Source organism: Geospiza fortis, unplaced genomic scaffold (assembly GCF_000277835.1).
Source record: "Geospiza fortis unplaced genomic scaffold, GeoFor_1.0 scaffold659, whole genome shotgun sequence".
Lineage (NCBI taxonomy): Eukaryota > Metazoa > Chordata > Aves > Passeriformes > Thraupidae > Geospiza > Geospiza fortis.
Genome location: NW_005054530.1, coordinates 670,394 through 688,096, shown reverse-complemented (window position 1 = coordinate 688,096; position 17,703 = coordinate 670,394). Strand labels below are relative to the sequence as shown.

General features: G+C 45.1%; 1 protein-coding gene across 1 annotated transcript in view; it reads right to left on the bottom strand.

The window, feature by feature from the left end:
- Positions 1–10,860, bottom strand: part of SCAF4 (SR-related CTD associated factor 4) — a 16,146-nt gene extending 5,286 nt beyond the window's left edge. Inside the window, 11 exon segments of the mRNA XM_031063781.1 lie at positions 1–45; positions 737–822; positions 1,462–1,629; positions 1,964–2,072; positions 3,715–3,815; positions 4,031–4,207; positions 4,715–4,854; positions 7,103–7,238; positions 9,301–9,462; positions 10,136–10,180; positions 10,757–10,860. Of these exon segments, the coding sequence (XP_030919641.1) occupies positions 1–45; positions 737–822; positions 1,462–1,629; positions 1,964–2,072; positions 3,715–3,815; positions 4,031–4,207; positions 4,715–4,854; positions 7,103–7,238; positions 9,301–9,462; positions 10,136–10,180; positions 10,757–10,828 (1,241 nt within the window). The 5' untranslated portion in view covers positions 10,829–10,860.
- Positions 10,861–17,703: the final 6,843 nt, after the last annotated feature.

Below are 17,703 nucleotides of genomic sequence, written 5' to 3'. Positions count from 1 at the left end.
CGCCGCGAGCGCGAGCCCGACCGCGAGCGTCTCCTCTTGGGGGACCTGTGGGAACCAGAGCCACCCTGCTCAGAGCCTGACACGCAGCCTCAGCTGTACAACGCCCCAAGGGCTCCCTCAGGAAGGGAACACATCAATCCCAGCTCGTTCGCACAAACAATTTCTCGTCGTGTACTAATTTTGTCCTGAAGTCGACCATCAAAACTGCGTCCACTTCAACACAGGGAAAGTTACACCTGCGTCAACGAGGCAAATGTTCACTGCTTTTACAAAGAAATGGCTAAAAATGATCATAAATAAATTCTGCTACTGAAATTGTATATTGCATCATGTTCAAGTTCCACACCACTCCAGGTGTGGAAGACCTACAGAGAAATTGTGTGGAGCGATTGCATCTTGGTGAACAAGATGACTTCCTGCAACTAAACAGAGAGTGGAGCCAGACCCGCTTGGTCAGCTGGGATGTGACACACAGGCTCAGTGACACACAAAGTCATTGATCACAAATCTTTTCATAAGAAAAGTGTGTTTAGAGCACAGGCAAATTAAACTATCGCATTCTGCCTCCCTAAAATTGACTCTGGACTGAAAGGCATGGAAGTTGCTCGCTCCTAGTGAGAGAGAACTGCACAGGTATCATATTTTCCCTAGAAGGGAGATGACTTTAGAGGTTCATTATCTTAGAGCTGCTAATCTGCTTTTCATTCCTGCACTAAAAGAACTTCCACTCATTTACCTTGAAGCAGATCTAGATCTTGATTTCCTACTGTCAGAAACATGCCGCTTCCCCTCCTGAATGGGTGGCTGTTCCACTTCCATATCCTAAAACGTGAAGTTGAGAGGTGTTAGGGGTGAGCAGGACAAGCATTTTATTTCCTTTTATGCTCAGACTAAATTAACAGCACTGAAAGTATATTGAATATTCTAAAGTGTGAAATTAAAGAGTAATGTGACTCAAAAGCTTCACCCTGTGTTCGCTAGCAGGGAGAGGGCCCAGTATTGCATGTACTTAACACAGCCACTGAAAAGGCACCATAGGAATAATTCACACAACTCCCATTTTCAATTTGCAAATTATTGGTTTCCACATTTCAGCCCATTTCAGCAACACCTGCATCTCCACAGAACATGATTTTATTCCTTAAAATCAGTCAGTGGATCATGCTCCATCATCAAAATCCCAGGCAAAGTGAGATCTGCTGCAACTTTTCTCCAAGATATTATAAGAAATTACTTTAAGCCTGAATTATGCTGGAGACAGAAAGGGCTAAGTCCTGGAGCTCTCCAATTGTCTCCCAGCAGAGCAGAGACAATTGGATGTCAAGGACAAGGATGTCTCCTCTCATAGCCAGCTGTGTCCTGGTCATGCTGACATTTCTGCTCCAGGACAATCCACACACCTTTGGGAAAGGCATGTATGAGAGCATCTGAGTCGGTCTGCTCACTGCGAGGGCTGCTCACCTGCTGGTGGGGTTTCTGCAGGTGTGCCTCAGCCTGGACTGGGAAGGGAGACTGGAAAGTTGGCTGCACTGGCGCTGCTGGAGGCATCACTGGCTGAGCCATGGGTGGGAACTGGGGGGTAGGCAGGAGACCAAAGCCTGGCATTTGCCCATTCGGAGGAAGGGGCACCTTGGGAGAAGAAAAAACACGGAATTTCAGCTAGGAGAAGGAATTACATTTGCTTTCCCAGAAGGCTTAAGTAAAGTTTTATGTCCGCTCAAAAAATCACAACAAAATATGGGGGAAAGATGAAGCAGGCCAAGTATTTGGGTGTAGAAGTAACAATCTTGTCCTTCAAAGCCTGGCTAGGACAGACACCAAAAATATGTTTCTTTGGGAAAATGGAAGGCTAAGCCACATTCACTCTTCACCAGCAGGAAAATCACCTCCTTCCTGCTGCACCAAAGAAAACAGCCAAGGATGGAAAGCACAGCAGGGGGACAAGGGAAAAGCCTGGGGTTACCTGGTGCCGCATCGGATCCTGCTGCATTCCCATCATCCGCTGCTGAAAAGGATCCATATTTGGGAGCTGAGGAAACACTGGCTGTTGCATGCCTTCTCCTGGAAACCCACTAAAACCAGGAATATTTTGGTGAGACAAGTCAGTAGATGCACAGATTTGTCTTTATTTTACAGATTTCTACGCACATTTACACATTCTGGCTGTTATTTGAGACAGAACAATTATCTTTGCTATGATCCCATTTCCAACAAAAAAAGAAAAGGAAGAAAGAGTGGCTTCCTGATCTTTTCTCCACTCTAAGAGCAGTCCTTTCACATTTAAAGAAATGCTACACAAAGGTTAGAGCCTCTCTCGCCCCTGTACTTCTATGAGCTTGGTGAAGATCTCAGCCTGCAGAAACATTTCAGGAAGGTTTTCTGCCTTAGGCTCATTCTCCTCCTTTGCAGCTCCTCTTTTGGGAACAAAAGAAGCAATGCTTTTCTCCTCAAGGAGAAGTACTTGTGCTGTAAGAAAACACTTTGGTTTGGGAGGAAATAGGGCAGAGCAGAAGGGGCTGGGTATCACATGAGGATTATTACAGTGATGCCCATCACTTCCTGATTCAACACACAGAATGGACAGTGCTCAGGGAATTGTGGAGGTCTGTGCAGGTAACAGGACCTGCTTGCAGGATGCAGCCTGTGCAAGAAACTCAGCAGGATTTCAGGGGGAGAAAGGAATTGGATGGTGATGGGAAATGGAACTTTGCAGTGTCTGAAGACAATTCTGAGAAGATTCTGGACAGATCAGTATTTTACAGAGAGAATTACTGAGCTTGCATGCCCCAGACTAGGAGCACTGCGATGCCACCCTCAGGGACACCCTGCACAGCTGTGAGGCACTAAGGACAGAGGCCCTGAAGCACCACCTAGAGAACATAAACATGCCCACAAGCCTCCAGCCGGGCAGACACAAGCAGTGCCTATGACCTACCTCATCCTTCTGCACTCCAGAGCTCCATCTGCATTCTAAGGCAAATACTATCCATTTCCTTCAGAGACCCTTAATGAGCTACTACGGGTGGACATGAAGTGCTCCAGGTGAGAGACACAGTCAGAAAGCTGATGACAGAGTTAGTGGTTCTGGTTTTGAGAGCAGGCTTTAGATGCAGATACAGAGAGTAAGACATGGGGCCACGTACTGAAGCAGGGAAAAAAGAAATATGGACTAACCCCGGCATTGAGCACCATCCAGCCTGTGCACTGAATGAGAGAGAGGTCCTGTGGAAAAAACTGGGATGTGGTCATGTCATTCCAGACTTTATCATAATGCACAGCAAAAGGGAAACAGGAGCCTGAGCTCGCTTGTGTGGGGACAGAATGTTTGCCAACATAAAACTGCAAAGGCAATTTTCATTTCTTGAATACTGTAAACTATCACAACGTTTGGAAGAGCAGCTTTTCCCCAGCCAGTAAAGCAGTCCAGCTGATCCAGTGATGCCCTGACACCCTCAGATGTACCGTAAAAACATGGAACTCATCCTGCAACCAAAACTGAGCTCTTCTCTACAGAACAGAGTCCTCCACCAATGAGGCAACACCAGATCACCAAAGTAACAGGACACAAAAATCTCCCCACCAGAACCTGTTAACAGTGTTTCAAATTTAGACTGTAGAAGTTAAACTGAACTAACTTGGAATTTTAATCTACTTGCTAACCTAAAAGTGTTTTAGGACAAAGATTTCTTAGTTTTATTATGACACAGAACTTACAAAGCTGGCTGAGACACTGCAGGGGAAGGAGCTGAATCTTCTTTCTTTGAATCTTCCACAGCTTCTGGTTCATCATCGTAGTCAAACCGATCTAGCAGCTTCTGAAAGACACCACATCAGCACAACTATTTTTTCCATATCTTACCCAACTGGCAGCCAAAATATCTTTATTATCACATTCTTACAACCAACGTAAGCTCTGAAACTAAAGACAAGGTTAGAATTGGGGAAAAACGGAAATCTATATTCCAATATCGAATAAAAACTGTCCAAAACCAGATTTCTCCAGCTTCAGAAAATGCAAACCAAGACTTACTTTGTCAAATGATGTTTTCTGCTCGGGTGCTGTGAAAGCAGCTTTCTGCTCTGGGGGCTGTGCTGCTGTGGTTTTCAGCTGAGCAGTAATAGCTTGAACCTGAGCCATCACAGTGTTGTCTATGACCGGTGACTGGGGCTTCTGAGGCTGTTGGAAGGTCTGCAGGATTTGCTGGAGCTACAGAAACGTGAGACAGTATGAAGTGAATGTCCTCATATAAACACCAAATATTGAAAGAGTTGTAGGATACAAATTTTATGTCACTACAGACTGTGGCAGGGGACGAACACAGCAACAACCTGACTGAAATGTGGAGCATTAACAGCAGGACCAGGAAACCCTTTTTAAATACTTTGGTGGCTAAATTCAGTAGATCCCAACACTGCAGTGCTCAGGCTCTTCAACACAGCAAACATTTAAATGGACTGAACAATAAAATTCTTCATTTTCTTTGAGATATTCCACCTGTTCCAGAAACCCTGTTACAGTATCAATTCATAACTAATTACTTAGGTACATAAAACTGAGTATCATCAAATATCACAACTATTGGATGGAAGAATTTAAATACTCCATCCCACCGAAGACCTTTGGGAAGCTCTTTTGCTTCAAACCCAGGCTGTCAATGCCACCATTTCCCCTTCATTTCAGGCAGGACCTGAAGGGGACCAGTGAGCAGGTTACCTGTTGTCCTTGTGTTGTCTGGAACAGCTGGGCTACAGCTGCAAAGGCATCGGAGCTGGGCAGCTGCGGCACGGCGGGCACCGAGTTCGCGGTCACTTGCGGCGGCTCCGAGGGAACCTTGGCCGGAGGGGGCGGCGAGCCTGGGGGTGTCCAGGAACACAGGAAGGGCTGTGAGACTCCACAGGGTCCCTCTTGCTCCCCACAACAAGTGGCTGCTGCCTGCACCCCCCTATTTATCCCAAAAGGGCCTATTTGCAGCACCCCAGCTGCATTTTCTGTTCCTTCCACCATGAACTGCTCTGCTCACTGCTCACACCTGCACCTGGCATGCACTGAGATAGAAAAGCTGCTCCCACTCAGAATTTCAGCTCCCAGCTCTGTGTCTGTAGCTGTGCAGGTTTAGGAAAGCTCTCACCACTCAACAATATTAGGCAGTGAGCTTCAATACCCTGGAAGTGGTGGTTCTGCTTCCACAGGCCTGGGCTCATCCTTTTGGATCAACCATCTCATGGCCCACTGGAAGAGCAGCTGAGTTTCTCTCAGCATTTTCCACCAGTAACTGAACTTTTGCAGACAGGTCTGGCAATAATTAAAGGTTTTTAAGGATTACTTCAGAGACAGTTTTCTTTGATAAAGTTTGTTCACATGTCCCTTTTGCATGTGCACATGCCACACCAGCAGGTGATGGATAAATTCTCCTACTAGGAAAACGATATTTACTCATTTTTCCAGGAAAAGACTCCCATTTCCACTAAGCTTTGCTGAAACTGAGATCACAATTTAAGACATTCTATTAGTGTTCCCATTCTCTCTGCCTTACATTACAACACCTTTTTTAATAAACATCTTGCCAGTACCAAGTAAATTAGCAATAATCCCACCCATTCCTACATACTGTGAGTAACTACTGGTCACCAGATGTGTTTTAATGGACATAATAAAGCTGTACAAGGAGTGAGTTGAAATAAACTCCACAGACAAATATTTAGTTTGAAACACTAAGCAAACATGTTTGCCTTGCAATAGCAACTGCTTTAAAGCCCTTCCTCTGTTTGCACTTCAAATATCTCCAGTGTTGACAGGCAGCAAGCACAGGCAAATGTGTTGAATAATATTTTCCCAGAAGTGAAATGCAACATAAAAATAAAGAAAAAAGGTATATGTTGTTTTTAAATATAAAGAAACTCCCCAATTATTTTCTGAATACATTCAGCAGGATATTTGCTTGCTCAAGGGAGAAAATCTGCATTTCTCTCTGTCTTTATGGGTGAAACACACTCTACTTCACATAATGCATTAATGTATTTATTATTATTATTCACTAGCATATTTATTGCAGGGCCAAATTACCCCCCTCTGGTGCATGTGAATAACCTCACTGAAGATCTCTGCAGAAGGCAGCCAACCTGTTCACCACTACTGAGAAGAGAGAGAGCTGGCCAGGCAGTGCCCCTCACCTGTCCCAAAATTCAACTGCACAGCCACCACTCTGTTCCCAGGCTCAGATGCCAAGGCATTCCCTGGCCCTGGCAGGTTTAGAAAGCCTTTAATGGGATACACTTCCCTGAGCACAGCTGGAGATGATTTCAGTGCTCTGCTGTCTCTCAGCACACCTCACTCCCTCCGCTCCATTTTCCCGGTCCTACTCCATGAGCACAGTAAATAAGGAGGTTACCACAGCTCAGTGTGAAACACGAGTGCAGAGCCAAAAAGCTGCTCTCTGCAGAAAGAAGGAACTGTGGAATGCATATTCCCTGGAAGCTCTGCTGTGGCACTAAATAGGTCAGTGCAGGCACTGTGGGCAGGCTGGCACTGCTGGGCTCTGCAGGTCAGTGCTCCTCAAGCAGCAGCCTGTGCAAAATCCCAGGCACAAATGTTCTCTTTGAGAACCTGGATGTGAAACACCAGCCCAAGACTCTCAGGGCTGCACACTCAGACACTGACAGCTGCTGCTTTCAGCTACTAAGCTGACTGAAAGGAAGATGAAGCTCTTTAACATCTAAGATCCCACTTACTTACCTGGATTCTGGCATTAAAATAATGACATCAGAATTATAAAATTGAGAAATCACATAAAAATATTCCAAAGCAGAAGAAAAAAGAGTATCTGTTTAAGAGGGCACATTGAAGTCACCTATATATATATATATGTACACATGCATATATACATGATAAACATTTAATGTATTTCCCAAGTCAGTATTCACATGCCGATAATTTCTGAAGTACAGTATCGGTACTTATTAAAAATGAGTTTGGCTGCTCATTGTGACAAAGCTGGCTTTATTGCTATGCCACTGCTGGAATAAGAGCAGGCACTTTGTGCTGAAGGCAAACAAGCTGTTGCCATTTGCCCTTTGAGAGCAGAAGTTAAAATGTCATTCTTACCTTCATTGTTAGTAGCATTCTCTGCCATGGGTGCAGTGGCACTGGTTCCTGCTGCCATATCCAAGAGAGGCTGAATTATTTCAATTTTAAATACTCCATTTTTCTGCCAGAGGTTCAGAACACGAACTATTTTACTCTGTTGAAACAAAAGGAAGCACCAATTCTGAATCCAGCTTCCTTAAATCACCATTTATCTTCTGTATGCAGAGAAGGTTTGAACAGCATGTGACATAATCACGCCAATTTAACAAACCCTGTGTCGGGACAGAGGGCAGCAACACCTTTGAACTGGCAAAGATAAAAACTGCCAGCTTATTTTACTGTCACAGCAACCTGTGACATTTCCCTAAAACTCTTCTGGCCAGTCAGAAATCCAGGTGTGATGTACAATCCAGGACATCATTTCAGCCCCACGTCTACACAGGGATGAAACAACAACCCACGTGACCAAAAAGAGAAAAGGAAAATAAGCTGGAAAGCTTCCATGAAGAGAGGGGCAGTTAGACCAGAAAATGCTACAACACTTCAAAGTCAGATTGAGGGCTCCTTGCTTGGTATTATCCCTAATTCTACGTTGAGTCCAGAAACTGCATCTCCATCATTATCCAAAAGATGAGGAAAGCAAGTGGGAAACATCCTCACTGATCACTGCAGGATTAATTTAGAATCTCTGATTGTCAGCTGTTATTTTAAGCTCTTTTTCTTTTTCTTTTTTTTATACATGAAGAACAATGAAGCTTCCAGGAACAAGCTGGAAATTGGCCTTTCCTTCTTCAGCCCAGCATTCAAACAAAAAAGTCTCAGTAGTTGTGCTGCTCCAGCTGGAACATGCAAGCTGGTAGAAGGCAGAACACATCTTGGATTGGTGTCCCTTCTGCAGACTTAGTCATTCACCTGCACACACAGAGGCTTTAAGTACCTTTTAGTTCAAATGAATTGATTCTGTTCTTTCACTGTGACTCAGTTTTATACACCCATGTAAATCCACCTCTAACTAAGTGATTACAGAATTTTACAAAATGTTTGCTAAAATAACATCCATTACAGAGAAACTTGAAATGTCTATATTTAAGTAACATTTTGGTCTGAAAAACAGTTAACGTTTTTTTGCTTTGGCTATTCTATCTCTCCAGAGAACTTGAAAATCATACAAAGGTCAAAAAATGGGCGAATGTAATACTCTTGTTTTCAGTCACAATTAATTTTACAGAAAGGCTGGTTTTTTTTAAAAAAGGTAGCATTATCCTCTTCAGATATCTCCCACAGTTGTTGTGTATCTGCAGATCAGGGTATTTTTTTTTAAGGAACTAGAATTTCATTAAAGCAAGTGTGTTTTAAATAATAATATTCCCTAATTCCATGAAGGAGATGGACAGTCTCATTCACTCAGATGAGCAAAATGGTAATGCAGAAACAGAAAGGAGAAGGGACTGCTCTTTTTCACAGGCTAGCAACCCAAGAGCTCCCAAATATCAGATTCAATGCCTGAAGGTCTAAATGTTCCACATTAGAAAACTGCAGAGCATCAAAGCCTTTCAAAAGCTTATTTAGAGAGTTAGAGAGGAAGTCAGGTAGAAAAGGACTATTTCACTCTTACAGGGAGAAAAGGAGTAGGTGATTTTCTGGAAACCAAGTGGCAGCTTCTAAAACACACTGTTCTTGGGAGTCTCAAAACTGTTCTGACAGAGGTCACAAAAACCATCTTCTCTGGGCCATCAGGAATTCACACCACTTTCTGAGCCTCTGTTCTACTAAAAAGTACAGCAGAGCTAAGAAAAATGAGTCTTAGACCAGTCCTGACAGTGGAGAGCACCAACAAAACTCAAGTATGGGACTGGAAAAGACTGAAGAAATCAACACAATGATTTTCTTAGAAAATATTTCTGAACAGAACAGTCTCTGCCAACAAAAGCAAAGCTTCTCCTGCAATGCTGTCTTGTTGTGGCAGGAAGTTCTAAAGGAGCCTCAAGAAGAACTTTTGGCACACTTACACACACTGCCGAAGTGTGTGTAAAAAAAACTGATGAGGTCAGGCAAAACACAATTTCACTTGAATTTGCATTTACCTGTGACCTTTGATAACCCTCAGCAGCAGTCACTACCAGGGTGAGAGAGAACTCCCAAATCACTGCCACAGCAGTGCAAGCACCAAGGCAGCACCCATCAGTGCCCAGCAACACCTGAAGGGCTCGTCCTACCTTGTCTTCAGATGGACACAGATACAAATACTGGAATGTGGCAGTAATATTCTTGGAGAATCTGGGCCCAAAGACATCCTTGTCGGTTCCGAACTGGTGCCGGGACTGCCGCACGATGGAGTCGATGACGTACAGGCCCGGCACTTTGTACTCCGGCTTGCACTGCAGAAACAGCACCAAGATCTGAGTGAGGCAGGGGGACAGCCCCTGAGCCCCACTGCAAACCTGCTCTGGGGCTGAGAACCCTGCTCTGGGGCTGCAACTCTGCTATGGAACTCTGCTCTGGGGCTGAGAACCCTGCTCTGGGGCTGCAACCCTGCTCCGAGGCTGCACCTGCTCTGGGGCTGCAACCCTGCTCTGGGGCTGCAACCCTGCTCTGGGGCTGCAACCCTGCTCTGGGGCTGGAACCCAGCTCTGGGACTGCAACTCTGCTCCGGGGCTGGAACCCTGCTCTGGGGCTGCAACTCTGCTCCGGGGCTGCAGCTCTGCTCTGCAGCCCAGCCCCTGCTCTTCCTGCCCAGGCAAGCATGAACACTGCACTCTCTGGAATTATCTATTGTCTTAGCGATGACTCGTTCCAAGTTCAGCACCTCCAGGTGCCTCGCCAGCTGCTGCGTAGGGAAGGTGGGAAATCTCACAATTTACTGCTTTCCTCCCCTCCTTAATGTGTTATGGAAAACTACAATGTGGAACTCACACAGACAAAGTGATACCTAACAAACCAGAATTTCCTCCCTCAACCTCCAAGGAACAGAAGCCTTTCTGGTTATTTACTAGCATTATTACCAATATCTAGCAAAGCATATCAATACATTTCTTTTTTTTCACTTTTTACCTTTTTGATAAACTTCTCCACAATCTGGACAACGTGCTTGTAGAGCTGGAAAATAAACACATCCATTCATTTACCATCTCCTCAGCAGTGGCACATCATTTCAGAAGCATTTTAACTCTTTGTGCTTACTACCATTTCAGAAAGGCTAAAGAATGTTGCAGCCACATTCCAAAATGCAGAATGCTCCCAAACAGGAAAATATTCCATGGGGGAAACCCAGACCCACGCCAGAAGCGTGTCAGTGTGCACACAAGGCACAGAGCTTGCCAAGTATTAGTGAAAGCTTTCTGGATTTGCTTTCTCTGCAATCCACACTGGTTTCACATGTTAAGGTGCAGCTGCATCCTGCAATATTTAGTTTTATTACACAAAATCACAACACTCGAGTGGGTGTAGCATGAAAAAGCAACGACTCAAAAGAAATCAAGCTGGCATTTTGCTCCTAGCCCAAAACCAAGGGATGATATTCACCACCCACTTGTTTCTAGACAACAGCCTTAACAGCAACTAGAATAAACCATCCCCCAAGCTGAGATTGGGAAATCCTGAGTATTTACTTACAAGTGAAATAATAAAACATTGCTGCAGCTACAGTTTGGTCTTTGTTTTGTTGTACTTTACCTTAATAGCTTTAATGGCAGCTTTTGTGATGAGAATCATCTTTGCTCGGGAAATAGGAGGTTTCATCTCCATCAACGAGAAGAGCTAAACAGAGAAAACAAACATCGGAAATGCATTCTGAAGTTCAGCAATTAAGCAAAAACAACATTTCAGGTGGGTGATTGCAGTAGTGCCATGCCACACTGTGCTGGCTGGCCCTGGGAGCAGTGGCTGCTTCACAAAGCAGCATTTACCAGGTTACTGCTAAAAAGACCTGCTTCAACTGCCCTGCACACTTGGCTGCCTGACCCTCCACATGGCTCCCAGGGGAAAAGTTCACTCCTCAAGGAGAACCTTTGCAGAAGTTATAGATATTATATGAAGTTTAGAGAGGTTTATGTGAAGTATATAGAAGTCATGTGTCATCTTTATAGGTGACATTGGCCATAACTGAAAATAAGCATTAGCTCCACGTTTCAGAAATTGAGGGAAACCACAACTGCACACAGAGATGGATACAGAAAGCTGAGCATACACACCTAAGTATTTTTACCTTGAAATATTCCTCACAAATCACAGAAAAATTGGTTTGTGTTACATAATTTCACTTTTGTCTTCATCATAAAGAAGAAATTGAGCCCTTGAATACAAGTGAAAAATGTCATCAATTATTTGCCATGCAGCAAAGTAAGAGAATCAGTGTCTCCATTTGTTAGTGTAATGGAAAGTAAGATGTCATTTAAAACTTTGTCTCTTACGTAATTAATTAAAGTTCCAAGATACTGGTGAAGTGACCAACTTACACAGATTTATCCACTGTCTCAGTTAAGGAAAAAAAACCATCAATGAAGGAGATAAAAAAATTGGCCACATGCTCAGAGAAGAGGGAAGTGCTAACAGGGCTCTGAGCTGCACAAAAGGAAGCCTTACACTTAGGAAACACCAAGAGTAGGAAATTCACTTTCTTATTTTGAATTTTCTTTCTTAATTTGATTCCTATTCCAGGAGACAGGAAAGAAGAAAAGCTGTCCTTGCAGACAGTGGTAGCCACACGCCTTTTCCAACACCAACACAAGACCATGACTTTTCATTATTCATCCCCACAAAATGCAAGTTCTCGTGCCAGAACGTTGGGGTTTTAAAGCCATCTGTAAGAGATACCTCAGCTAACATCACTGCTTGCTGAGAAATCACAGTATGGACAAATAAAAACTGCCAGATAAAACACAGAAGGAGAGAGGGCTCTGAGCTGAGATGGGCTTTTAAAAAAATCTTCTTTTCAGTTTAAACTTAAGTGCTTTAGAATTAAGTGCAGATACTCTTGATGAACAAAGTCAGTGCTATTATTAAAACTCAGGAAAATCCGTTTGAAGAGCTAATGAAAGGGGGGAAAAATGCAAACCCCAACACCCACAAACAAACCACCAGAAGGCTCCAAAACTGAGATGGGGGAGGAAGAAAAAGAGGCAGCATTACGACAGACGCTCCATATCCCCTCCTTTACCCATGAAGAAGCCCCTGGCTCCTCCAGGAAAGGATCCAGTCCCACAGAAAAAGAACAAAGGAGCTGGTGTGGAAACACTGCTTTGATGTTTGTATTTCAGGAACACAAGGAGAGACCCCAAGGAAATTGGGAGAGCTCAGAGCAGGGCCCAAGGTGACAAGAAACGAGTGCAGCAAAATAATAAAAAGAAATGTCTTGAAAGTATCCCAAGCAGGACACTGCAACTGGGAGAAACACAGAAAAAAATAAAAAAACCAAGAACACACAAACTGCCAGGGAGAATGAAGGCACTGATACATGAGTGTCCATATTTATCTATCCATCCATCCATCCCTCCTGCTCTTTTCACCCCCTCCCATCACCTCTTGGAATTTTACCTCAGAATTTTGCTCCTTTTTTGAAATTACCTAAGATGTCAGAACACCAAATAACTATTTACAGTCAATTTTTATGTCATTCTTGGTATGTTACGTGTGCCAATACCATGTTTTAGAGATGGCTACAGCTAAACTTCAGCTCCCTTCCTAGTTCCTCGTAGCTTCTCCCTGCTGGAAGGGGGAGTTGCTCAGAGGACACCCAGGTATTTCCAGTTGCATTTGCTCAATTAGACCTGGATCTTCTTACACACACATTTCCCAAACCAATATACAAAACAGTCACACAACCACTATTTTTAGAAGGCTGTTTCACAATAATACATCCAGTTTCTTATGATCAGCTCAAGGAACAACTTGGACACAAAAACTTATACTCTATTTACCAAAAAAAAAAAAAAAAAAGTATGTAACAAAGGCAAAGAAAATTTACAGCTTGAGGTTTTCCAAAGTCGTGCCTCACAACAGGAACCTGTGCCTGCAATGCTGTGACCTGCTAGAAATGACTTTCTGCTTTTACTGCCCCTAACTGCCTCTTTACAGGATGTTGATACAAAAGAAGCAGAGGTGCTCAAGGGTATTAAACTCGAGCCACAGTACAAAATACGGGTTTAAGGGTATTTCTGGGTGCTTCTCCCAGCAGGATGGAAGTGCACAGTAAAGTATCTACAAAGCCAGGGATGCAAAAGGCAGAAAATTCATCTGCTCAGTTTCAGGCTAAAAATGCTATTAAACCACAGCAGGACAGCAACAGGGAGACCAAGCACAGAGTGACTGTGCCCAAATGCAGAATGAGTGTGAAATACAGGAGCTCCACATGGGGCAGAGTGAACAGAGACCTTCCAGCTCCCACTGAGCCCCTGCTCCAGCCCAGGAGCCCTGTGAGGTGCAGGTAATGGCACAAGGAACAGGGTGCTGATGGCCTTTACTTCTCAGTCGTTTGAGCAGCAGATTAGTAATTTCTCTCATTCTATAATTAATGCCTTTTGATGGTTTAGTTTACATGGAAACCTGAGAACCAGGGGGTTTTGAAGTAAAGGGGAGAAGTGCTACTTTAAAATTTACCCAGCTTGACGTATGATCTTAAGAGAATCTGTTTAAAGTGTGAGGTAACACAGTAAAAGTACCTTTTAGGACTTGAGCTGACTTCCTTGGCTTTGCCCTCTTGCTCAAGTGTCTGTGCCATAAAAAGGTGTCTGTATTTACAAATAAAAAGCTGTGAGCCCATTTTATCCAGTCACTAAACAAACCCCAGAGCACAGCAGCTGCACAGAGAGGAAGGAGCAGGAGCTCCAGAACCAGACAGTGGTTAGTGATTAGTGGATATCAAGCACCCAGGTCATTGTCAGGACACCTCATTCAGCCTCCCCTTCTCCAATTTCCAGAGCAGTCTAACACGCCCTCAGCCATTCCAACACGCCTTGGGTGTCCAACAACCCTTCCCAAAGCAGGCTCCACATCCATTCACTGTCTTTTGGAATGGATTTTATCCATGCATTTAGAAACCAGCCAACCACCAGTGACTGACAGACCTAACTGCAGTTTCTTGTTCCTGTACAGAAACAAAGGGATTGTGGAGGACACGACCAACAAGTACAGATGTTGCACTATTTTGTTAACAAAACCCATTTATTGCTAGTGTGTGACCAGATCTCTAAAAGCAATTCTGTCACTGTAGACATTTTCCTTCCCCTATAGAAGGATTCCTTTCCTCTTCAGGCCCCCCTTAAGGGAAGGAGAAGGATCTGTTGCTAAGCTGTATCTCAGAGGATCAATGCAAGTTTGAAATGCTTGACCACCAGCTGTGAAGCACAGCAAGTATTAGGTGCTGCTGAGGTAAGAGAACACCACAACATCCAGAGCTGTCAGGCTGCATTCTTTGGAAAATAAAGTGAGATTTGATTTTGACCAGCTATGACCCCCAGGCAATGAAGCTCAGCAGCACTTCATCAACTAAGCTACTTCTGTGGCCTAGAAAGACCATTCACAAATCCTGAATCGCTGGGGAGAAACATCTTCACAAAAGATACTCATATGAAAATGACATCATGCAAGTGCACAGAAAGGAGTTTTGTTTTCTCCTCATGTGCTCTGGAAACGCAGCTTTGGGGAGCAGTGCAGGGCTCTTTTGTCCAGCACATCTCCTGGAAAGCTGCTTGTCCCACTGCTTCTTACCAGGAATCCCTACCAGAATGTCACAGCTCCCAGTGCTCCTGGAAACAAGTTCAGAGCAAAGAGACTCCAGCCAGACACCGGCAGTCTGTCCTTCTGCTTTTCTGTGCACATGGAGCCTCACTGGGGATCCTGAGCTCCAGTAACTGCTGCAGAACCACCGGGAAGGATATCCTGCCAACCTCTATTTATAGCTCCTCAGGATGGAGGGGAAGGCTGTCACCAACGGGCAGAAAACAGCCCCACTGGATCCAAACCTCAACTGTCCAGTGTCCTAAAGGAGGGGCAAACAGCAAAGAAGGAGTGTGCAGCTCCAGCTTTAAATAAACAGCCCCCAGCACATCTCATGTGTTTGTCTCTAGGCACATTTAGGAGGGGTATCAATTCTTTCAGGGGTACACATTAACAACTGAGACACGGGACTAAGGGAGTGATGTGCATTACTCAACACAAATAAAAGATTACAAAACAGGAAAGTTGACTATATTCTACTTCCAGCAGCAAGATTGTGGAAAAAAAAAACCTTGATTTCTAACTTTTATAACCAGTAAACTACGCCTCAAGTTTTCCAGATTAAAGAAAAAGACAGGCATCCCCTAAACTAAAACATGCCAAGGATTTACAGGGCAGATGTGTGGGTTCAGTGGGAGTTTTTTGTTTGTGTTTTGGGGGTGTGATTAAAAATTTTTTTTGAAAGAAAAATGTTTGCTCGTTTTCTTAAAACCATAAAACTTCTGTCCCATTATCCAGTTGACTTCTGTGATTTATTTATACTGTATCATTACTGTAACACAACATACACACCTAACAGCACATGAATTCTAACTGGTGAAAGTGAACTCCTCAGAGAACACACACTGCACTACAGACCTGTCAAACCCCCCACATTCAGCTGGCAGCACCTGCTCAAACTACAGCTGCATGAGAATAAAGCAGCCAGTACAAAACCCCTGCATGCTCCTGTAGAAACATGAGCACTTGGAAGAGGATGTTTATTGGCAAAGCTGCATTCAAAATGCAGGTCCAAAGAACAGGACTGGCAGTGGCACCACAATCCAACACAAATTGCACAACCCAGGAGTTCCCACCCCCTGCCACAGCCAAACTCACTTCTCTCCCTCCCCAAGCCCTTCTGCCCAAGAGGGGACACCAACCCCACCAGTTTCACAGCCACACTTTGAATTTGGGCCTCCCACCATCTGAGAAATTGCTGCCAACACCCCAAAATCCCCAAATGACAGGACCACCTGATGGAATGAGTGGCATTTCCTCTTTCAGGCAGAGTGGCCAAGAGCTGGCAGGTGCCACCTCCAGGGAATCACCTCCAGCACCCATGGCAAGTGCAGCACCAAAGTGCAGCTGGATTTGCCATGGCAAAACTGCAAATTTCCCTGGCTACAGGGGCACTGTACAGGAATTCCTGCACCTACACCAAGTGCAGGAATTCCAGGCCTGTAGGGTATCCTGTATTCCTGCCGGGTATCCTGCAGCTGCCCCATCCTCACTGCTGAAGCTGTTCCCCTCCCAATAAAAGCATTAACGCTTCAGTGAGCTGGGAGTGGCACCCTGAAGGCCTCACCAGCCCGTGCTACCCCACCACTGTGGGAACAACACCCAGAGCTTTGGTGCAAGCGCTCTGTCCCTGGGAAAGGGCAGAAAGGAACAAAACCTGCCCGTAAATCTGATCCCCCTCACGGCTCCTGTCAGCCTGTCCAGCTCTGCGTGCACAGCTCCAGGGAACACAGGAGGAAAAGGGAAGGGAGCAGTGTGGAACTGGACTTTATGCCCTGCACAGCTCCTGAAAGGGAAGAGGGCAGGAAGCACCCAGGCCCTGAAGTTATCCATGTGCTGCTTTACACACCAGCAGCTCCACGGAAGCACTCAGGCGTGCCAAGGGCTGCAAACAGGGATTGTAGTGAGTGCACATCTCTCCCCCAGATCTGAGATCCAACTGAACCCACCAGCAGCCCCACACAGGGAATTCCCTCAGCACTCCCAACTGCACCGAGGGAAGGCATCCCACCCACCGTTCCTGCATGGAGAGGAAGAGGGGGGATCCAAACACCGGTTGCCAGGACACGGGTTGGTCACGGGATCCCCGAAGCACCAACTGCTGCCCTGCAGCCACGCTCAGCACCAGCACTGGGGTCACTGTGTGACAGGCCCTGGGCACTGCCTGCACCCCTGCTCACACCGAGGCAGGGAATTCACAATATTGCTGCTCCCTCTTTCTAGCAACACTGAAAATGGCACACGTGCGCTGCTGTAATTTTCTGGGGAAGGCGGCTTTGCACTCTGCCATCCCACTGGTTTGGAGCTGCACAAAACTCCCAAAACACTGGCAAATAAACAAACCACTAACAGGAGCTGCATGCCATCCACTTTTCCCTTGGCTCTTGCACAGTTTTGGTAGGGATGAGGGCACTCCCACGTGTGTGTGTGACAAAGCCTTGCAGAGAAGGAACCTCACACAGCCTGAGTCCATCACAGGGGAGCAGCTGCCATTTCTTCTGTCTCTGTTCAACAGGCAGGCACAGCCACCCAGCCTCCAACAAGAACCTGGCAACAGGCTCTGCCTCAGCTTTACGTGACTTTCTCTCCACGGAGGGTCTGCAAAGCCACACTGTCCAACCGAGGCAGAAGTACAACTAACAGTAATTAATAATAATTGAAGTCACGTGTCAAAAACTTTACACAGCAGAGGCTGGATGGAGTCGCTATATATTATGCAAAAAAACCCCCCACTGTCCTCTTGACTTCCAACTGATTAGAAAATAAAAAAAACCAAACCAAAACCAGAAGAAGACAGGGAGGGACTTTTGTGTGCTGGGAAAGGCGAGTAAACGCCTTCCAACCCGTCCAGTCCCCGGAACTGGGATCGATCCCCGAGTCCCATCCCAGGGATGAGCCCCCTCCAA